The following is a 24,386-nucleotide window of genomic DNA, read 5'->3' on the forward strand; positions in this document are numbered from 1 at the left end:
TTAAAAAACAAATAATATTTTTTAATGTGGGCTAAATCTTCAGCAGTTTTGAACTTAGTATGTAAATTTGTCTTTGGTTACAAAAAGCATCTTTGTTAGCACTGAAACACAGTTAAGGAAAAATCAGATGCTTTGACATTTTTAACATTGCATTTGCGGGTTTCTTATTTTTAGTGGTGTTATTTTAATTGTTTTGCCTTTATTCTGAAACAATACACTAGCCCAAGTCTCCTCTGTATATCTATTGTTTTGGAGTTTTTATTTTAAAGTAGGATTTCTGCAGCATTATAACTGAATATATATATTTATATAGATAATATAAATCATATAACTGCATATATATACATATATATATATATAACTGAAAAGTAATAGCTTTTCAGTTAGCAGTCTTCCACGCCATGCCTAGCCTGTTTGTTCTGCCCCGATCTCACCGGACCATGAGGCAGGAAACCAAGTGTCACCTCATCCAAAGAAAGCTCTGATTCCTGCGCCACACTTTCCCTTTTTCTCCTGCACCTCTTTGGCTAAATGAACACTACTGCATTCTATCAACTTGCAAGAGAAGACAGGCTGAACGATAATGGTTTAAATCCATTCAGGCAGAGGAAAGAATTGAAGGTCTTCTACATTTTGAGTGAACACTCAAAGCACTGGGCTAGTGGGTAATAAAAATAATAAAATTGTGAGATTAAAATAAAAAAGAGATGTTTCATGAAACAAACTGCATATTTAAAGCTATATGAAATTTGTACTGTGCCAGCTATACCTTTGCAGATAAGATGGAATTTAAGCACTGCAGAGTCTATGTGTTATATCTACACACATTTAGAAACTGTCTCTCTTGAGGAGAGCTTGGAATACAGAGACTTCAACAAAGAAGGGTTTTGTCCTTGATGTAAAAAACAGATAAGGGTAATAAACAGAGTTTAAGACCGTATTTGAGTTTTAACTGGAGTGGTGCTTATGAATTTATTGAGACTGCTTACAAGGTGGTAAGTTGCTAAGTTATGCAAAACATCTGTACTTGTAGGTAACAGCAAGAACACAGGTTCTGTTCTTGTTTGACGCTTGTGTTTACACCATCATTTTCCAGTGAGTATGTAGATTATTTGGATCAGACTAAATAAACTGTAATGGAACCCATAACATTGTTATTTCCTAGCTAGCAAACTCAGGAAAAAAAAGTTAGGAAAATGTCTAGTTATTCTGTGTGTATTTTCTGGAAATTTTTATCTGTTTCTGACAGAAAGCATGTACTTGACTCTTTTTTTTCAAAGTGGAATTGAGAAACTCCAATAAAAAATTCTCATTTTTATAGGCATAGAGCTTTCCAAGATGTCTCCTGTATTTGTTTTGTATTTTTTCTCCTTTTTCTTTTTTCCTTGTTTTTTTGGTTTCTCTTTTATGTGATCCCCACGTAAGACTAAAACTTGAAAATTACCTTATTCTTCATATCCTTTTAGGTGAACTTATTAAAGATGGAACATGTTCCTAATACTAGTTTGCCTACTAGAGGCTGAGGAAGAATTGATTTTTCTGAGGAATGTCAGCACTGCTGAAGAGTATGCATGCAGGAGATTGTCAGTTGGTGTTTGACTGAAAATATCGATACGTTATTTTGAGCATTTTGAAAGATCTCTATTCATGTTAGTTTGGATACTGTCACATGAACTGAAAAAATGATTGAATGACTGTGAACAAAAGATTGTGAAAAATGGTTCTGCCTTGGCTGTGAAATGTATGTCATGGTTCTCGTAATAAATGCAGCTCCTGTCCAGAATGTGGAAATCTCTTGAAGAGTCTTTCTGGGACAACTAAAGCAAAATGTACATCCACAGACCCTTTTTTCTTGACAGTTATTTTGAGCATGGAATTAGCCATGGTTTTTGGGTGCAACTGCTTTTTAAGCTCATGCACAGAAAAAGTGAATAGTTGTGTTGTTGCTGGAATACAGCTATTTTTTGATCTAATTTACTATCTTAATGATACTTGACTAAGTAAATACATACCAAGTAGATAGTAAATTTATTTATTTTTAGTAAGTAACATAACACAGGGTTTTGGTTTTAATCATAGTTGCATAGACATAAACCTCATTTAAAGATGAATAGACTTTATCTGGTGAAATATGAAATGAAAGAAGCACGGTCATTGCTGGGAGAAAACATCAAGACACTTTTAAAGCCACTAGAAAGTGGGTCATTTCTATTTTAGTTAGTTAGTTGGTGTTTTTTTCAGATAATAAAAGGTCTGTGAGGAGACCTTTCTGTCTTTTTGATGTGTGTTTAACCTCTTTCCTCCAGAGTTCAGAAAAATCTTTTTTTTTTAAGATGAGGTCCAGTCACCTCTGTCATGCATCTGCTCATCTCACACTGCCACTTTCATAGTTATTGATTTCATTATCATAATACCATGTATATGACTACTGAAAAATGTATTGAAATAATAGAGACCAAGAAAAAAGAAACTTTTGTCAGTTATCCATTTGTTTACTTGTCTTAATCAGTAAGTATCTAACTCATCAGCTTCTAATTACAACTCTTACTAAAATTTTCTTTTTAAAAATATAGATTTATTCTTTTTATATAATTTGTCTTTTTTCACATAAAGTTGTAATTATTTGCTGTATTTCAAATGACACAGCAATAAGACTATAGATGACTTTATCAAGTAATTAATTTGCTGTGTCTGCCCAGGAGACCAGCTAAACTCTGTTACTTACAGTTGACAGAAACATTGAAATACATCAGACATATTAGTGCAAATAAATTTTTATTGAGGCCACGCATAGTCTTGGGTGTTTTTATTTAAGAAAATTTCATACAATGATAAACATTGGGAAAAGCCATTCTTATTACGATGTAAACTGTGTATGGGCAGGAGGGAACCAACTCCAGCACCTCTTAAAACTGAATTTTAGTGGTATGCCCTGTTTTACATAACTGTTAGAAACTATTATAAAAATATTTTCAAATCCTTTGCTGCTACATTTTCTCTTTCCACGTCACACAATTTACTGAATGTTCTTTTTAGAGTCAGGTTTAATGTGCTGAATTTCTTTAACTTTTCAGAACTATTATGATGCTGTATTTTGTTGATATAATTAAAAAATTAGTAAGACTAGGTCCTAATGTTTATAATTTTAAGTGTCTAACTAATTGCTCATGTGATAGTTCTGTTCTTGGTGCACTCTTTGCTTCTCAGAGTGCACCAAGAACAGAACTAATTTCAGGGAGAAGCAACCAAACCTTCCAGGTTTTGATGTGAAAAATAACGTGCAGCCATTAAGTTTACCTGTTTGTTCCTGTAATGCATCTGTTACTTGTTACTAGTTCATGGTTTACTTCAGTGTTGTGGCCGTTATGTACATTTGTCCATTATGCACTTAAGTACTGGTTTTTTTAAAGAAAAAAGTTACAATTATTGTTATTGTATTGCTGAGATGTTTAAAGTGGAAAAAGTTGGTTATGTGCATCATGTATACTAACCGAATCTGAGTTCAAGGGTTTTATGCAGTCGCTACTTATTGAAATAACTGTTTTGTTATTCTACATGTAGACAACTGAAAACAAATTGGAAAGGTTAGATGTATGTGCTTCTGAAATGCAGGGATTTTGCACAATTCTGTTAGAAAAAAAGTTGTCCTGAATCCTGAAGTAGCTGACAGTAGTTAGAATATTTTAAGACATCTGCCAAAGTTGAGATTTTGATAGCAACATATGTTTTCTGTGATGTGACTGCAGAAAAAGATTTTTTTTCTTTGAGTTTCCCCTTTATCTTGATATTACCTGGCTCCTCTGACAGTTCCTATTCTCCCTGACAGCTGTGCCAGAGGAGATTTAATAGTGCTGTTGGGAATGACCGTATTCTGTAGGTGACTCAGGTTTCAAGGACAAGAAAAGTGATTTGAAATAATCTTTGCAAACAACTCCTTCAGAAATATGCTACTTAACTATAGTTAAGGATTGGGTCAAAGGGTGTTTGTTTCTTAGTGGTTTTTTTTTTAATATTTGCTGATTTTTACAGCGTTTGGTAAGATGGTATGGTATGTTCTCACTTTCTTTGGGCCCACAGCTCTCATACAACTAGAGAAAATTACTAATGTGGATTGAGAAAAACTATTAGCAGTTTTGGTTGTTTTTAATTACAGTTCATATTATGTAAATCAGTTTTCTGTTTTCATTTTCTCTCTCTTTATTCTTTATCCAGATTCCACCAAGAAAATTAAGGATGTCTTAGAAGAATTCCATGGCAGTGGTGTGTTAGCAAAATATAATCCTGAAGGGGTAATTCTTCTTCTTTCTTCAATGGTCAGAAATGGTGGGGAGGAATATTTACAGATGTAGCAAATATAAGCATTTCAAATAGAATATTATTTATAAATCAGATGTTTGGGGTATTTGAAACAGCTTTGAAAACAAAAATATGAATATTTTGAAGAACTAAAAGTTTATAAACATCACATTATATAGACCTGCTTAATATTTTAAATAAAACCACACCTTCTAAGATTTAACCAGACTGTCGTAGTTTTACCCCAGCTGGTGACAGCACCACACAGCCACTTGCTTACTCACCCCTGGTGGGCTGAGGGAGAGAATTGGAAGGGTAGAAGTGAGATAAGTCATGGGTTGAGATAAAGATGGTAATAGGTAAAGCAAAAGCCGTGCACACAAGCAAAGTAAAACAAGGAATTAATTCGCTACTTCCATTGGCAGGCAGGTGTTCAACCATCTCCAGGAAAGCAGGGCTCCATCATGTGTATCAGTTACTTAGGAAACAAACGCTGTCACTCCCGATGTCACCCTCCCTTCCCCCTCCTTCCCCCAGCTTCATATGCTAAGCATGACGTCATATGGTATGGGATATCCCTTTAGTCCATTGGGGTCAGCTGTTCTGACTGTGTTGCCTCCCAACTCCTTGTGCACCCCTAGCCTTCTCGCTGGTAGGGTGGCGTGAGGAGCAGAAAGGACCTTGACTCTGTTCAGCAGTAACTGAAACACCCCTGAGTTATCAATGCTGTTTTCAGCAGAAATCCAAAATTTAGCCCATACTAGCTACTACAAGAAAATTAATTCTATCCCAGACAAAACCAGCACACAGACAAACACACACACACAAGAAAAAACCCCAACACCCTTATGGTAAGGTTAACGTGCTTCCCAAGTCTTTTATCAAGATGGTTGGGTTATGTTAAGCATAATTTCAAAAGTTAGAAAAGTAAAATGTGTTCAGATTTCTTCTTAAATTCTGTTTCTTCGGTGGTGTTTCTGGTAGTGGGATCTTCGTTAATAAAGAAGATATTTTTTCTGATGTTATGAAATAAAGAATTCAGCTGAAAAAAAGTGTGTGTGCATTGTTAATACAGATTCACTAGTAAACAGAGTATTCCGGTTTGGTTAGGAGAAAAAGCCAGGTTGTTTTCATTTTTTATCCTCAATTGCAATTTGTATCTGCTTAACACATTGTAATAGTGTGACTCATCATGCAGCTAAATAAAAACCTGGTTTAGTAATGTTTCTAACTGTGCTTCTGTTATGTGGAATTCAGGACAGAAAAATGTGCTAACCATTATGAAAATTAATTGATCTTACATTTCAGTATGTAAAAGACAAGAATTATTGTCAAGCAAGGTAGTTACAACTCATGAAGTATTGAAAAAAATATTTTTCACTTCGAACATTGCAAAGCATAATGTTGGTCATTTTGGTCAGTTTCTGAGGAAAATATTTCAAAATTCATTACAATAGTATAAGCTGATCTTGTAAATGATCATCTTAGATCTCCATTATTTTAGGTAAACAGAATCATAGAATGTAAAAGGATGGGAATGCTGTGATCATCTAATTTATTCTTCAATGTAACATAGGCTGTACTACAGGACCTCCCTTAATTGATTTTTGTTAGAATGTAGATGTGTCTTTGGTTGGTTGTTTTGTTTGTTTGGTTTTTTTTAGAAAAGAGTGAACTCTCAGCACTTGCTTTTTTTTGTTTGTTTTTTTACTCAACTTTGCAATTTTCTTTGTGCTTTTAGTGCATGTGATAAAATGGTCTTTACTCACTTTTTTCTTGAAATTCTTCACTTATTTTCAGTCATAATGTAACATTTTCAGTTATGTGAAGTGTAACCTTCTAAAGTACAAAATAATTGTGTATTTTATGCATACTAAGTAACATGTTACTGTGCAAGTAACACATGATCAAATTATCAGTCTGTATATAAAGAAATCAGTATTTAAAGTTGTGAGATTAGTCTTTTAAAGTACTTCCTCCAATCTGGGGGTACATGGAGGCTGAGTCATGGCAAAAAGTGATCATTGTGGGCACCTGGGAAACCTGCTTTGACTGAAGCCAGGTGATTTGGCAGAATTTGTATAAGCTGGAATTAATAAACAGAATTGGTCCTGAGTCTGTGACTCAGAGTTCTTAATTTCACAGCAATTTCTTTGCAGAATCCTGCCAATGTACTGAAGTGTCCAGGGAGTTTAGAGTAGCAGAGTACGCAAGCCAGTGAGCAGGATGGAAGGGGAGGAATGAATGCAAGTCAAACACCCAGTGGTGCCTTCAGTGTCTTCAGCAGGGATCAAGCTATTCACTACTACTGGGTCAGCGTTGCATCCAGGCTAACCCTTGACAGCTTTTGTACTTTTAGCACTTAGACTTTAGGAGTGCAACATAAGGAAAACACAGCTAGCAGTGAAGCTACTTTGGCTCTAGTAGGATTTATTAGCTCAAGTTTCATGGCATAAGCTGCTGAACGTAGCAGCAAAGTGGCTGAAATTTACTCTGCAGTTGAGTGAGTATTCCAAGTTCAGACAGAACTGCCTTTGCACAGGCATGTGTGTATATTTGGCCTGTATCCAACCGGCTATGTGGATGAATTCTTTACAGAATGTATTGCGAGTTGGTTGTATTAGGTTGGATGAGGATTCCGTGAGCTGGATGTACTATTTAAGTAATTCATTATTATCTGTAAATGAGATGACAAAAATTGACTGATCCAGCTGAAATTATAGTGCAGCTTTTTACTTCCACATATTATAGACAGCACTTCTGTTGTGTTTTGCAGAGGATACCATCATGTTTTCATTTCAGCTCTTTATTTCCTAGATAATTATCTCATAAGCACTCCAAGTATTTTTCGAGTCTTGTAAAAATTCTACTAAAATGTGGTGCCAGTTTTTTACCAATAAACGTGGGGCATAGAGCTATGGCAGATTTATTGGTACGATATATTTATGTACTTAAGAAAAAGCCTTAAGAAATTTCTGTTTCAAGCTTCTCCCTGCTTAAAGGGTTCAGGAATTTATTTCACTCCGTTGCATCTATACTGCAGTTTTTTGTCACAAGCTGATTTAAAGGGATGCAAATAGAAAAAGAAAAGCTATTGGTATTTGAAGCTTGTTACCTGAAGTAATCTGGTTTGTTTTTCCATTATCTTATATCTTGTTGAGTGAGTGGTTTTTGGGCTTAGTGGAAATGATGTATCAGATTATCAGGTCATCCAGCATAAGGAGTTTATTTATGGAGATTTTACTTACTGCTTTCAGTGTGAGGGAGGTCACTAAACAACTACAAATGCTACTGAACCTTTGCCCTTCCACCTTCTTCTCTAAGTCAATGTCAAATATGAAATTAAGAATATTTTTTTTACCTGATATAAGACACATAGGTATGTTAAGATCAGCCTCCTGGACAGCTGTGATTTATAAATAGTCTTTTCATAATTTGAAATTTATTTCAATTAATTAATTTCAGCCATTTCACTTTGAGAGGAGTGCTGAATAGGCTAGCAAGGATTAGGAAAGCAGGTGGAGCTAAAGATTGTATCTAAATGGGCAGGAAGTACACACACAAGTATTGTGTGCTTGTAGTCCTAGTGTTGTCATCCTTTTTGAGGAATCTGTTGGAGTGCATCATAATTTCTTGTTTACCTGCTTACCTACTTGCTATCTAGAGCTTTTGGAGTTAATCAGTGCATGAAGAGTGAGAGTGGAAGGTGCCTGAAGGAATCTCAGCCAGACAAGCAGTCAGGGTGCAGCTTGAGTCTGCATGTGGAGCAGAGCAGTGCTCGAGTGGTCCAGAATTCCACAGCTTGGATGTGGATGAGAAGAATAAATGTGCATATGCAGAAAGACCAGGAAAACAAAAATTTCCAGGAAGGTTATGACAATGAGTGCATGACACTAGGTACATTCCATGATCTGATCTGCCCAGAGTGGTGAAGTCCCAAGTCTGGCAGAATGTTGCAGTCGTCTGCCTACTCCAAAAGATTTTTCCGGTTTTGGAAGTAGTGCAGATACTTTGAAGAGGCTTTCTCCAGGGTCCTTCTGATTTCCAGAGGTCTTAGTGTTTTGTTTTTTTGGTTTTTTTAACTTAAATCTGTGATGTTTCAAAGATATGTCTGGTAACCCTATCAAACTCTGGCACAGTGTAATGTATGCAGAGAATTCAACTGTAATTTGAAGATAGTACCCCCTTACTGAGAAGTCGTGATAGCAGTTTGTGATTGAGGTAGAAAATTAATACAGCACCTTTATTAAAAGGAGTAAAAATTATTAGAAACTAAACCAGCATATAATGGTGACTTCTACAACAGTGTTTGCTAGTGTTTATAGAATCATAGAGTTATTTAGGTTGGATAAAGACCCTTAGATCATAGAGTCCAACCACGAACCTAACACTGCCAAGTCCACTACCAAACCATGTCCCTAAGTGCTTCATCTACATGTCTCTTCAATACCTGAAGGGATGGTGACTCAACCACTTCCCTGGGTGGCCTGTTCTGATGCTTGACAACCCTTTCAGTGAAGGAATTTTTTCCTAATATCTAATTTAAACCTCCCTTGGCACAACTTAGGCCATTTCCTCTTGTTCTGTTGCTTGCTACTTGGGGAAAAATTACTGACACCCACCTCTCTACAGCCTCCTTTCAGGCAGTTTTAGAGAGTGATAAGGCCTCCCCTCAACCTCCTCTTCTCCAGACTAAACAACCCCAATTCCTTCAACTGCTCCTCATAGACTTTTTCTCTAGACCCTTCACCAGCTTCATTGCCCTCCTCCGGACAGGCTCCAGCACCTCAGTGTCTTTCTGGTAGTGAGGGGCCCAAAACTGAACACAGTATTCAAGGTGTGGCCTCACCAGTGCCGAGTACAGGGGGACGATCACTTCCCTAGTCCTACTGGCCACACTTTTTCTGATATAAGCCAGGATGATGGTGGCCTTCTTGGCCAAGTGGGCACATTGTTGGATCCCATTCATCTGGCTGTTGCCGACCACCTTCATGTCCTTTTCCACTGGGCAGCTTTCCAGCCACTCTTCCCCAAGCCTGTTGTGACCAAGTGCAGGACCCAGCACTTAGTCTTCTTGATTCTCATACAGTTGGCTTTGGCCCATGGATCCAACCTGTTCAGATCCCTCTGCAGAACCTTCCTAGCCTCAAGCAGATCAACATTTCTGCCTAACTTGGTGTCATCTGCAAACTTACTGAGGGTCCACTGGATCCCCTCATCCAGATCGCCGATAGAGGTACTAAACAGAACTGGCCTCAATACTGAGCCCTGAGGAAGGCCACCTGTGACCAGCCACCAACTGGATTTAGCTCCATTTACCACAATTTTTTGGGCCTGGCCATGCAGCCAGCTTTTTATCCAGTGGAGAGTACAGCGATCCAGCCCATGAGCAGCCAGTTTCTTTGGGAGAATGCAGTGTCAAAGGCTTTACCAAAGTCCAGGTAAACAAAATCCATAGCCTTTCCCTCATCCACTAAGTGGATCACCTTGTTGTAGAAGGAGATCGGGTTAGTCAAGCAGGACCTGCCTTTCATAAACCCATGCTTGCTGGGCCTGGTCATTGTGTACATGCCATGTGATGGCACTCAGGATGATCTGCTCCATAACCCTGGCACTAAGGTCAGGCTGACAGGCCTGTAGTTCCCCAGCTTCTCCTTACAGTTGTCCTTTAAGACAGGTGTCACATTTGCTAACTGGGAAGTCCCTGGTTAGTCAGGACTGCTGATAAATAATTGAAAGTGGCTTGGTGAGCACTTCCACCTCAGTATCTTCGGGTGGATCCCAGTCAGTCCCATTGACTCATGTGTGTCTTAGTGGTGTAGCAGGTTGCTGACCATTTCCCCATGGATTACAAGGGCTTCATTCTGCTCTTCATCTTTCTCTTTCAGCTCAGGGGGCTGGGTACCCCAAGGGCAGTAGGTCTTGCTAGAAAAGACTGAGGCAAAGAAGCAGAAGCCATTAAGTACCTCAGACTTTTCCTCATTCTTTGTCACTGTGTTTCCTCCCACTTCCGATAAAGGATGGAGATTCTCCTTAGCTCTCCTTTTGTTCTTTATGCATTTATGGAATTTATCATTGTATTCACTTCTGATTAAGTTGTTTCATGAACAACTATTCTTGTCAAGAAGTAATTTTTAATTTTTAAGAAGTACACAGGGATGAAAGACAAATGTGTGTGCTTTTTTTTTTTTTTTTTTCTTTCCTTGGTTATCTGTCATTGCATGGTTAAAAACAACTTGCTTGCACTCTAATCAAGACTAGAATGCTGATTTAGAGCCATTTTCTTGACACATGGGCTAATGCAAGAAAATGGGGTATTCTATCTAACATCTTAAACTTGTTCACCCGTATCACTAACCTTTCAACAAGAATAATTCTATTACAAAAAGCAGAGCCATAGTGTTATGACACTGCACTAATATGTGTGTTCTTTCTTTCCTTGCATGCATTACAGAAACAAGATATACTTAATCAAGTAAGTAATCTTTAATTTGATTTTTTTTTCCTTTTGTTATGCATAGAAGCAGTATCTTTAATTTTTTAGGCTTCCAATGAGATGTCACTTATTAATAAATACTGCATGTGGCTATTCTGTCAGATAATAGATAAATACTTAAATCTAAGAGTGAAGTGCACTCTTTTTCTGCCGGCAAACTTTTTCAGTAGGTGAATTTCATTCTTGTAATGCACGGTACATAATTTTACTAACATTACTTGAGAAGAATATAAAAAGTTAAGAGAAAGTAATTAACTTGTTCCATACTTGTCACAGTGATTTTTGCTTACTAGTGAGATCTCATAATAATTTGTATTATGCTGAAATAACAATAACACATCTCAGAAAAAAATATTAAATACTATTTCTATAGCCATATAACACCATTTATGTGTAGCAGGCTTAAAATTGCATATTTTATAACTTGAATAAGGGTTATGGTGTGCTTTAAACAATTGTGACTTTACAGCAATTGCAAGAGAAATAGTTAAAACTGCTGATCATCGACCCAAGACTACTCCTGAGAAGCTTTAGTAGCTTAAAACCAGATATAAAAATACAATGAAAAAAAACCAACAAGCTAGGGGAAAAGGATTAACCAAATGAAACTAGTTTTCTAAATGACCTAGTTACTCTTTCTTTGTAGCACAGACGTGTTAAAAAACCCCTGCTCTGCTGTTCTGTGAAGAGGCAGCTGAAGATGAGAACAATGAGAAAGTCAAGAGACTGAAAGAATTAAATTTGTAGGGAACCCTTGACTTTGTGGGGTCAAAGGCCAGTTGAATTTTTGGACGTGTGTTGCTGAGAGCAGTACTCCCTATTCACAAAAGGTTCAGTTTTCTTCAAATGACCAATATTACTTTTTTAATAAGCTAACAGAGTGACTGTGATGGGTCCTGAGAGGGAAGGTATTCAGGTGAAAGCCGTGTGTCTAGGACCAGTCTTGAGACTAATCTTGTTAGTATTATTGCTAATAACCTTGTTAAAAGAAGTAGATGAGTACTAATAGGGTCAATTCAGTAAATCAAATTTGGGAATTGTTGCTAAAATGCAGAAAAATCTGAATACTATACTGGAAAACTTGATGTTATGGACTGTAGTAAAAGGAATGAAATACACTAGTGCAGAATACGATGTGGTGTAACCTTGGACTAGTGGCACTTTTAGATAAATTGCTGTGTATGGTAGTTGATCCAAGATGGTTGCAAATCTTCATTTTTTGGTCATGGAGAAATGTATTACTGGGACATTGTAATGGTATTCCTGTGACCATGCTGGTCTGACAACAAGACAAGACTTAAGAAAAGGTAGTGTCTCAGGCCCATTGAGATAAGTGGAAAACTAGTTAAAATTTCAAGCACACAGAAATATGGATTGAAAGAAGTATTTTTGTGCTTTTTCCCTCAGCTACGTTCTCTGATCTGACAGAAGATACTAATTTACTGTAAAGACTGTGCCTTATTATAATATATAAAGTATTTCTACTACAGATAGGAAGATTTAATTTTCTATAAAAATGTACTGCAGAAACTACATCTTTCTGCTTTTGACAAAATGATGGGACAAAATGAACTCAAGTTGGAACTAATTTACAAAAGGGTTAGTGGGATGTTGAAAATTACAGTGTATCTATTATGCAGGAGAAGCCTGTCCCTCACATGTAAGAAACTGAGGACTGAGAAAGGATGTTGTATCTCTCTAGCTACAAACGAGAAAAAAAATTGCAACTTGTGAGTATCAGCAGCAGAAAAGTCTACCCTTCAGACACTAGGCACTCGGTGGTTTTCTGGCTTTCCTGGCAGAATTTCTAGGGAAACAGCTTCCTGGATACCTAGAGAGCTGGGAAACCTGCCAGGCAGAGATGCTGGCAGTCTGGCTGTGAGCCTCCTAACTGTGGGAAGTGTTGAGGGCACCAAGGTATAAAGTGTTTCAGATAGTCAATTTCTGCTGCAAAACTGTTCTGTTTTGAACATTTTTTATGATCTTTAGTGTGGTCCCTCTGTTTCCTTTCCTCAGTCTGTGCTAACATCTCTCCCTCCTTGATATCTTCCTTCCATTTGATACATCCCTCCTCTGCCTTAAGATCCCATTTTAATCCTTTTTTTTCTCTACTTTTTTGCATTGTGCGGTACTTTGTATTTAAGCTTTATAAGCCTCATGATGCTTTCATTTACGTTACCTGTTGTATTCTTACAGTTTGTTAAATGGCTGACTCAAGGACTATTTTCCAGTTTTGATGTGCACTAGATACTGTTTCAAAATATTTTAAAAGCAAAAATGTTTGGGTTTTTTGGTTTATTAGGGTACAACCATCAGTATTTAGATATAATTTGATAAAGAATTTTAAGCAGTCTTGATATTTAGGCCAGAGGGACCATTCTATTTCAAAGAATATACTTTGTAAAGCTACACCATTTTTAAAGGGAAAAAAACCCAACAAAAGAAGTGGAGGGTCACACTAGTGTTTGTTTTTTTTTTTTTTAAACATATTTAATTTGAAGAGTGACAGACTAGGCTGACAATGGCTCCTCTAGCAGCATGAAAAAAGTATAAATATGGTACCAATTATGGTACTGAGTTATAATGTATGAAAAATGCTATCCTCATATCTTCATATTAATTTGAAATATCAACAAGGTTTTTCTTTCCTTAAAGTGAAATAAACATAGAAATAAATATTTTCAGAAAGGGTACATTTAATGTATTTATTGGTTTTTATATTGCTGTTAACGAATATTTAAAATTAATGCATTTTGCCTCAAGTATACATGGAATGGTGTGGTGTTTATGCAAAATTAAGAGTTACAGCTATTTATTCTGCTAGTCATCAGTGATAGATTTTATAATATTTAACTACTAAGATTCATTTAACATCAATGGAAAACTATCTTTCTATGGTTTTAAATGGTTGTAATTTTAATTGTATTACCTTGTGCTATCACTACATGTCTGAATTAATGCTGCGATAGAAATAGCAGGGGAGAGGTTTTTGGCCGGTGGGTATTTGGATTCCGTGAAACAAAACCAAACCAACATTTTCTTAAGAGAACAGCATTTAATGCTGAAATTCTTTTTAACATAACAGTGAGAATTCTGAAGCCATCAAATGAGTGCTGTGTTGGTGCTATAGGTTTTTTTTGGTTTACATCCTGTTTGTAACAGCTGGGTAATAAATGGCTATGTGGTGTTCTTGTGAACAGTTCTACAGGTTTTTATGTTACCTGGTCAGACACAGGGTCTCTAGGACAGCCTAATTTGCATTAGTTTCTGTTTTATATCTCTAAAGACATTTAACTTACTGTAGGTGTACTCAGGCTGAATGAGAAAAGACAGGTTAAAGTGCTTTATCCAGAGCATTTAATTATGACCGGGATTTGGTGCTTTTTTTTGTGCTTTTTTTTTTGTTTTGTTTTGTTTTCATTCTGAAGGACAATATATTCTATTGTGGTTTGGTTTTACGATGATGGCTGCCTTTACAATTGATTCACTTGCACGGTGGCATCTAGGCACTGTTTATGAAACTGTGTGGAGAAATGAAATTTACAAAACCCACTTTAAAACATAATTTATTGCAGGAATTAGTCAACAAATGGAAATGGCTTGAGGTCCTGTCATGCAATACAGGTACTACTTTTTAGCATTAGCCTGTAAGCCTGTATAATTGAGCAGATGACACTGCTCGTATCTTTTTTGTCGCTTTCTAAGTTATATTTCTAAATTTGGTGAGGACAAACTCAAACTTAGTTCCATTAGCACAGCTCCACTTTCTTAGACTGTAAATTTGCTCAGTGCAAAATGGATGTAAATTGTTGCCAAGTGGAATGGGACATTTTAAGCTCTCTTCTATTGGTAAAAGTGACTATTCCAAGTGGAAGATGCAGTTAGGCTCATATTGTATTAAACCTCATCAAACAGTTCATTCATGAATCGAAAAAATTAGGAAAGTTTGTCATTTTATATGTTTCAAATCTGTTAAAGGGGGAGGGATGAAAAATGAGTGTTCACATATCTTCACATATTATTTTTCTTACTAAATGTGTTGTAGCCAATATTTATAATAAATGTAGCTGAAATAACCTCCACAAAAATTTGCAATGGACAGAGATCATTACAGTTAAAATATGAGAGGATGCTACTGATACAGAATGCGTATAGAAAAATGATTCTTCTTAATTTTAGCTGTATTATAAAACTGACAATTCAGCCACATTTGTCTGTAAGTAGGTCTTTGCACAATGTTCACAAACAGATAAATTGATTAAACCAGAAATTTTTGTCTTAACTGACTTTTTTTAGGGACTGATTCATTTTGCAGTTTTATTTGGGTTTAGTCTGAAATGTGCCACCTACCCCATTCTTCCTGACTTCTGTAGTAATTGTAATTTTCAGATGACCAGTTCTGATGGGACAGAATAGATAACTCTACTCTTCACTTTTTTTTTTATATATAATAATTCATAGATATTTCTTCTAACATTCTTTATTGGTAAAACATGTCAAATAGACCCTGGGTGATAATCTGCTACAAGATCCTTCTAGAAGTATGATCCTTAACACTACTTCTTTTTTTTTTAAAAAAAAACACCTTTTAATAGTAAATATAGTATATTAATAAATTTCTGTATTAATGTGTGTGGTACTTACGAATATTCAAACTTACACCTGTATATAATCATGTAGTTACGAAAACTTTTATGTTTTCTTACCTGGATATAAGACTGGGATGAGACTACAGTGGTTGCTGAATACATTCCAGATGTATTTTAGAAAGTAGCATCAATTTATTTTAATAACTTGAGAACGTAGTACCAGGTTACATGTAGACTGTGGCCTTGCCTCAAAGGCAGTGGGTTGATTGACATGGATGATGTGCAGCTGTAGCTCGTTCCTGCTAAGTAGTTAAATAGCCCTGAGGATCGGGGGAGAGGGAGTTGGATGGAGGAGTAGTAGTGTAATCTGATCTCTGGAGGAAGGAGAAGCAGCACAGACAGTAGATGAACTGTTGAAACCTCTTGGGAGATTGGTGGCTGTGCCGGGGCAAGGTGCGGGAATTACTTATTGAAGTTAACTTGGTATGGGATAGTAAAAGCCTTGTTGCAGCCAGCTGGTTTTGCTAGTCCTGCGACAGTTGGTGCCCCATGTAAGGCTTGAACTCAGGACCTTCAGATTATGAGACTGAGTGTAATGAGCGGCAACACTGGTGATGGCTGTGCTGGGGGATGTTTGAAGCTTTGACGGGGATCCAGATCAGACACTGGTAAAGGTGAGCCGTTGGGACTAAAGAGCAGGAAGCCTGACTGCCATGGAGCTAAGAGACTGAGGGTAATGGGTGGTAGCGGCAGAGTACATGACCAGACGTGGCAGTGGCCCACAGCGGTGGTGGTGGGTCCAGAGTAGGTCTGGCTCGACAGTGGTGATGGCTGTGCTGGGGCAAGGTGCGGGAACTACTTATTGAAGTTAACCTGGAATGTGATGGTAAAAGCCTTGTTGCAGCCAGCTAGTTTTGATAGTGCTGTGACAGTTCTGCTTAAAAATCTAGTTATTGTATAAAAATTGTGTCTTCTCATTTCCATTTCATATGTTTGGTTGAGTTTACTTCTTTGAAAAGACATTCCAGCTGAAGGAAACTTTTGGCAGTTATATATATCTGTAATATTGATAATATCCAAATATTTTTTGGCCATATGGAGTATTTGGTAGGAGCAGCCTGTGAGAATATAGGTTTGTATGGCATTGTTAGCTTTTTTTTTTTTTTCTCCTGTAGCCTTTCATCTCAGTAGATGAGAATTTGGATACTGCTTTAGCTAAGAAATAATTTCATTTGGTTAACAGAACTTTCAAAATGAATTATGTAAAAAAATTATTAAATCAAATGCTTAGATCAGAAAATGCTAAGGATTTTAATTTAAACCAAACTTTATCTTGATGCACAAAGACAATTTTCATGAGGAATTCCAAATTTAATTTTAATTTCTGCCATATGAACATTAGAAATATATTTGAAACACCAAAACCTTATGCATTCTCATGTAGTTTAAGTTTTGTAGCTTATTAACCCTCTTTATGTGGTCTTTGCTTTTTTTCCACTTATTTTGGCAAAAGTTAGGTTTTGAAACATTGTCAGAACCAATGAATCTTCAAAACTTGGACTTCCACTGGGGATCCTTTAGCATTGTGTTTCACAGCTATCATGTAATTGTCACTACTGCACTACGTTAATGAGTGTGATTGTTGTCATAGCATTATGTGTAAGGCCCTGTAACATCTTCTCCTTTTTCAGCAGCTCATTTTTCACATATTGGGTCAATATAAATTGTTTAAAAAGAAATAATCAATTAAGGGGACCTACCCACAAACAAAAATAACCCAGAACTATTACTGTCAGTAGATTAAAGCTCATTATACTCTACATTTTTGGCATCATTTGGAGATCAGGCAACATAATTTAAGAAGTAATTAATTGAAAATTACATTTCAACATGATTCTCTTTCCATTATGTCTGACATTTTCTCTTTAATACATGAAAACTGTATTTCATGGAAGTCTGCTAAAATAAATGATTTCTCCCCCTGCCCCCTCCTCCCCTTGCATTCTGTTTTTCAGGATGATGAAAACAGTGGCTTATGTTGAAATATTTTGTATAAATTTAAAAGAAGAAAAAGACCAGAGAGAATGTGGTATTTCAAAAGAATTTATGGGTGGAGATGAATTCCAAACACTAGATCACATCCTGTTCCCATTTATGTGGCCAGTGCGGTGGGGAGGAATAAAAGGAGTTGTTATTCTACCCCTCCCTGCCCTGACCCATCTACAATGGTGACTGTTTGTCAAGAGACTTAATAAATTGCTTTTTTGCATCTTGTGAGGAGAAAGAAAGTGGAGTGACACAGCTTCTCATCCTTCCTTCTACATGTCATCCCTCAGAACCAGTTGTTGCATTTACATCAGCTAGGAAAATATAGGAGACAGTTAGACCTCTTGTATTGCAGTTGAGCGTTAGGGTATATCTTGAGTCAAAGCTGTACATATTTTTCTGACTAAATTGTTCTCTTCAAATGTCTTAATATAGTAGGAATTAAAATACTATATAGCATAGTTAAAACCTCTGAATAGTTTTCTTTATAATACAGTAAAGGATGTAGAATTTGCTTTACTTGTATATACCCTAATTTTCACTGAGAAACTCTGTTTTGTGTATTCTCAGTATCAGGATATACTGAGTTGTGGTGTGTGTACCATTTAGAGTTCTGTGTATGTTGGCATGGAACATACACATAAATACATAAATCTTCACCATATGCATACTTGGATTTTACATGATCTTATATTTCTGTGTACCATCAGTAAACCAGAAGAGCAAATTTTAAAACTGCACAGCGTAACTGCAGTAGGAGAAAGGAAGAAGACAAATGCTCACAGGACAGTATTTCTTTTTTTTTTTCACTCTCCCTCTTACCTCCTGTGTCAGTTCTGCTCTGTGAGATGGAGGAGCAGGGGACGAGTTCCTGCAGCTGTCTTGCCTTACCTATAATCACAATCATAGTTAGGGGCACCACAGCCTGAAATGCATAACTTCAGGAATGTTAACTTCTGCTTACCATAGTGGGGGAAAAAAAGCTTAAGTGGTGTGTGGGATCCAACAGCTGTATTGAATGCTGCATATCTTGTAAGAAGTAAGAGGCCAGTGAAAATTGCTGACAGATTCATGTGCATGATTCCTCAGCTCCCACCAATGCACATTTTCACTATAAAACAGATAAATTGTGGGAAATGTTATGACATCACCAGTTTTAAGAAAGTGGAAAGCAATATTGTTGTATATGACCAGTCACCTGAGATCAGTCCTATTCAATATGTAGTGGAGAAGAGCAGAACATGGTACATTTGCTCTGGGTTGTGGAAGGACGGGGTTTCTGTTCTTTGCGAAGACACTGGAATTCATAGAAGTGATCCTATGCTTTCAGTTAGCAATGATGTATCTTTTAAGGCAGATTTTACAACCTACTAACCTGATAAAGCAGATAGAGTTCAGCCTCTTCCTCTCTGGCGTACAAAGTGTCCGAAGCCATTCTGTTTTCTGGACAGAATCGGGTATTTTAAAGTACCTCCACAGCCTTTTGTAGCCATAGTCAGAAGATCAGAGACCTGAGCTGGCCCTGTATTTGTAGTTGAGTATTGGTCTATATACATCTGATACAAAAACCAAAAACTGACTGTTATTTTGCCAAGCATAGTTACAGCTGCTACTCAGAAGTAAGTCCTTCAGTTCCTGTATTTCCTGAGATTTAGAGGCTCATCCTCTGTGAACTAGCACTAAATTAGTGTAATGTACTTATTGGTGAGTGCTTGAGAAGAAATGTAAGTCTTCCATAGTAATTGGAGATTTTTTAAAGCATATTAAGCTTAGTCTGACCTCCACTTCTTTTTCCTTGGAGTTGCACGTATTCTGGCAATCTGGGATTCCAAAGAAACTGGAGTAGGAGGTTAAGAGCTCTGCTTTATACCATTGGTATAGAGTAGGAAGAGAAGTAAGGTATGCACATTCTTTAGTGATATTAGTAAGGTAAAAAGCTTCTCATCACATATCTATGAGATACATGGCATAAGTGCAAAGAAATGTGCATACGGTCATGCACTATGGAAAACAGCAGTTGCTTTATTGTCAGTTTTGTAGTGTTCTGTGCAGTAACAGCAGAATAATATTCTAAGCTACTTTACCTGGGAATAAAGTGAGATTTTTTAATACCTATAAAAATCCAGAATTAATTTAATGTTTTTGTTTCTTTAGAGTTGAGAATTCTTTAGTCAATGTGGTCAGCATCATCCTGGAAACTCTCTTGAAAAATGTAGCTTATCCTGAAAACTGGAATTTATCTTGTCAGTTGCTAGGACTTTAATCTCTTAGTGACTTCCAACTCTTTACGGTCAAGATTCCTTAGTAACATTTTTTTTCTAGTTCAGTGATTGCCATTTGTTTCTATGTGTCTTTAACGTGTGCTTACTGTTCTGTCATAGGGTTTCCTGTGGTGTGTTGAAAAGGTTCCACTAGCGATCAGATTCTTGAGAAGACAAATAAAAGCCTAGGCTAAAGAATTTCTACAGAATTTTCTTTTTAAATGTATTATGATAGAAAAATAGGAAAACATCTCAGAATGCTTGGTCAAAGCTGTTAAGGAGTTTCCCAGGAGTTTTTAGCAGGGGGGAAGAGTGAAAGTGTTATATGGAGGGACTTTCTTTCAGATCTTAGCTCAGTTCTTCCACTGAGTGAGTGCACGTTATTCCTTATAACTCAGATAAAAACTTCCTCCTGTCTGGTCTGCCACCATTTTCCTTAACAGTGTCTGGCAGCTGCTGCAAGTTTGTTGCCTTTAGATGTGACCGAAGTCTCTCAAGAGTCCAAACCTGGAGTGTGTAGCTCATTTTCAGCCTTGCTCCCCACCCCATGAACACTTACCCAGGGATGTCTCCCTTGGATGCTGCCATAATGGAGAGAAATAATTGTGGAACAGAGACACAGTGGAGACCAGAGATGCTGTGAAGTTTGGAAGAAGGATTGACAGTCACTGCTGTTTCCCCATGTGTCTGCCCAGCTCAGATGGTACCTCCCCACATACTCTGGTCTATCCATATTGTCTCTCTCCAGATTTTTAGTTTAGACAAAATAGATGATATATGGTATTACATTTGCCGTTGCCACTTTGTATATCCATATAGCTAATGTTGTTTTACATTTATATTCTTATATTTCTCAATATCTATAAGATGTTGTAACTGAGTTCCTTGAGTAACTGGTTTTTATTATCTTAGAATATTATTATGAGGTTTATTCTTGGCCTCATTATTTCTATTTTATCCTGGTGGTTAAAGGGCTATTTGAGGGAAGGAATTTTCTTCAAAGTAATGGGAACTGGCAGAGCAAATCGTAATTGTTGGTGTTTGTAGCTTACTTGTAAAGTGAAGGATGCCATAAGCCTCAGAAAAATTTCCACCACAGCACGTTGGTTGGGTATGGGTTGTTTAACAAGACAAATTCAGCTGAAACTGAAGATCTGGGCAAATCTGTCTATATTTGCTTAGTCACACATTGCAACAGGAATGTTCATACAGCATCTGGAAATAAGACAGATTGGTCTGTCTTGTTTCACTATTATTAAAACTGCTTCTGCTATTCTTAAACATAAGAAAGTAATAGCAAGTTATTTGCACTGATGGAGCTTTTTGCATGTAATCTGTTCAGGGCATTAACATAAAAAACCCAAACCAACTGTTAAGTGTTTTGGGCTAATGTGTATTTGCCAAAATTTAATTGTGAAATATTTGCAACATGTAAGATGACATGTTATATCCCAGAGGCACTGAATGACCCCCCTGAAAAATATATAATTGCTGTTTGCTGCTTTGTAATAAATAATACTGTATATAATAGTATGTATACATGTTTACATATATGCAATACAGAAATTTCTTTGGTTTCTTTTAGCATAGCCTTAGATCTAAAATAGGTTACTTCCATTCTGAGTGAAGTTAGTGCCCAACTCCAGTATGGCAATTTAAAGAAGAAATGAAACAAAAACCCCATATCTTGACCGTTTTCTATAAAAATTACCTCTTCCCTTTGTCCAGAAGCCTTTACATTTTGGTACCTGTTTTGATAAGTTTCCCTGACTCCTGATCTCTTAAACATGTTCAGATCACCTCCTCATTCAAAGGACTACTTCAGTAATTTGTTCAGTAACATTTTTACAAGTAAATATTTAATAATTTTGTTGTGATAGACATAGAGAAACTTCTTTTTTCCTTCAGTGAATCTTCAGCGCTCTTCTGATATTTGTATACTCTCTCTAGAGAAAGAGATACAAGTTTGAATTTCCCCAGGCAAACAAGGGAATTCAGCCAAGGTAACCCCCATGGGGGAGGTGTCTTTATGAGGAGATATTCTTTTTTTTCCAGGTGGGAAAATCTGTCACTTTTTCTGCACTTTCAGAAGGAAATTATGGTCTCCATTGCACTTAGTGCACAGTGCCTTTTTTTAAATAGGTTTTTTGTGTGTGTGTATGAGCATTTATAGTGAGATCTGATAACACAGAATTATGTGCCCTAATTGTATTAGATGTGAGGCAAATGATGAAATCTTCAGTCCAGTGAAGATTGTAACATTTTTGTACATGTTCAGAAACAAGTCTGGATACCTTAAGAAGCAAAAGTAAGAAACCTAAAGCGTTTATCAAGTCTAAGTGCTTTATGGATTAGTAGCACTCGAGAGAGCACTTTAAGATCGCAGTATGAATAAGGGCATCAGTAAAATACCCATGTGCAGCTTTAGGCAATTTGAATTGACCTACACTGTTCTCATCAGACTATAACTAGCTGCTTGGGTTTAGTTATGAAATCGAGTAAGAGGTTTTTTAGTCTGCGCAGTGTTGTGAAGTAAGTCATGCCTTATCACAGTGTATTAGTGAATGGGCACAGTTACAGCATAAAAGGCACCTTAGGATGCCTTTCTCTGTAAAGCTGTTGTGTTACGTAGTTGGATGTAGCAGGGCAAATCCAGAACCTTCTTCCTGTGGTCAATCAATCATTTAGAACTCATAAACTTTGGTCTGTTTCTTCTTTTTGAGTTAATTGTATGGATCTGTTTGGGGGGAGCTTAATAGAAAATCAATACTTATGGATGAAATTCTTGTTGACAGTTCAGTGCTGGAATTAATTTTGAAATTTTGTTGGTGATTATTAAATGTCACAGATTTTCCCTGAAAATTTATCACTTAAGCTACATATTTTTAATTTTCCACTCTCTGTATTGAGACATAGTGAGTCCAGTTTCTTGTTTACTTTCAGAAAAGCTAAGAAATGTTTAATGATTTAAACATTTTATTTGCTAAAGAGAATTTTAAAGTTAAGGCTGTGCAGTTTTGCTTCTGCCTTCTGTACCTTCTCCTTTCCTTTTTTCCAAGGTTTATATATTTACACCTTTTTGTTTTGATTATCAGGTAATAGGAAACATTGATAAAATCTATAAATGGGAAGTGATAATAACTGCTTCTTAAAACAGTAGTAAAATTAATTTTATGGGGATGTTATGGTTTAAGTTAGCTGAAACTCAATGGTGATTTTGAATGTGTATGTATGTTGGTTTGTAGCAAAATGTTTCAATACCAAATGAAATTTTATTACCCAATAATGTAGAAGATTATAAAGATTTTTAAAGTCCTGTTTAGTAAAATTTATTTTTCTAAGACAAAGAAAAGTAGCTCAATAAACTTGCTGAATCAGTTGTTCAACATATAAAAATAGGAATCCAGTTATATGGATTCCTATATGTTATATAAAAAACATGTTCTTTTCTGTGACCAACAATGAAAGCTTTTGGTACATTTTTTATTTGAATCAAAGCTAAAACAGGACTGATTTCAAGATTTAGGTCAAATGATTTGAAAGTTCTTTCATGTTCTTCTGAACTGGCTGCTTCAACAATGTCCATATATATCTCACTGTTATGTTGAAAATTTTCCTGAGATCCCTAAACTTGTGATCACCATCTTCCTATGCCCTGACAGTCTCTTGTGAAATGGAATTAATTAATTCATGTGCCAGGTTAATTGTAGTCAGTTTGGTACATCCTCTCATGCTCTCATCACCTCACTTGGGAATCGCATGGAAAATGCCTTCTGAAATGCTAAGTCCTTCTTTCTCAAATTCATTTGAATTCAAATGGAGCTTCTGGAAGCCAAGCAACTGTTGAAAATAAGCAATTAGCATGCATGCTCAAGAAAAAAAAAAAATCTACCATTATGGCTTATATATTATTCTGATATTGTTGATCTGTTTGTTTAATGCTTGTGAATTCATTAACAGAATTAAATTATTTTTACACATTACCAAAATTAACTGAACTTTTAATCTGAGAAATTCTGGTTTGACAGTAAGATTAAAAGGAATATATTGTGATTTACATAGCAGAGTGAGGATGATCCATGTTGTGTGGAAAATGAATGTCTTTTTTTTTTTTTTTTTTTTTTTTTTTTTTTTTTCCCTTTTTGGTTATTTAAGCATTGTGTGGTTCCTTTGAAAAGTAAATGGGACTGGGGGGAAATGCTTATAATTAGAGAAAGGGTAGTTACTTAATGCATCATTTTAATATTTTAGAATGGAAAGTTCCATGAGTAAGAAAGAAAAATACTGTATCATTGCAGAATAGAGAAATGCTCAGAGTTCTTTGTGGTGGTCTCTCTTCTGTGGAAGTTATTTTAAATTAAGCTGAGCAAATGTTTTGCATCTTTGAGTGATCTGTTCTAAATGAACCATACTCAATACTAAAACCTCTGCTTAGTGATAGTATTCTACACCTGTAAGTCTTCTATAGTGGTCTGCATGGGATTTCTTTTAAGAAATTATTCAGGTATGTAATGGGTTATGTATAGTACAATGAGAGAGAGATGATAGGGAAAGCCCTGGAAGTAATTTAAAGCAAACCTTTTTTTGAAAGCTCTCACTTTTTTCATTGGAAAGCTGGATGCATAGCCTAAACTATTCCTAAATCTGCTGTAGCCTAGCTAGTTCTGTTATTTATTGTATAAACATTTACAAAAAGAA

The 24,386-nt window shown here is 36.3% G+C and overlaps 1 protein-coding gene across 2 annotated transcripts in view; it reads left to right on the forward strand.

Moving 5' to 3' along the window:
- The window catches only part of DGKB (diacylglycerol kinase beta), a 363,521-nt gene that overhangs the window by 61,016 nt on the left and 278,119 nt on the right, over positions 1–24,386 (forward strand). The window contains exons 3-4 of one of the 2 annotated variants that reach the window (XM_056338458.1): positions 4,213–4,289; positions 10,751–10,771. In XM_056338458.1, coding sequence (XP_056194433.1) covers positions 4,213–4,289; positions 10,751–10,771 — 98 coding nt within the window. The remainder of the gene's footprint in view (positions 1–4,212; positions 4,290–10,750; positions 10,772–24,386) is intronic. The other variant, XM_056338459.1, reaches the window with a different exon arrangement.

This window comes from Falco biarmicus, chromosome 4, assembly GCF_023638135.1.
Source record: "Falco biarmicus isolate bFalBia1 chromosome 4, bFalBia1.pri, whole genome shotgun sequence".
Lineage (NCBI taxonomy): Eukaryota > Metazoa > Chordata > Aves > Falconiformes > Falconidae > Falco > Falco biarmicus.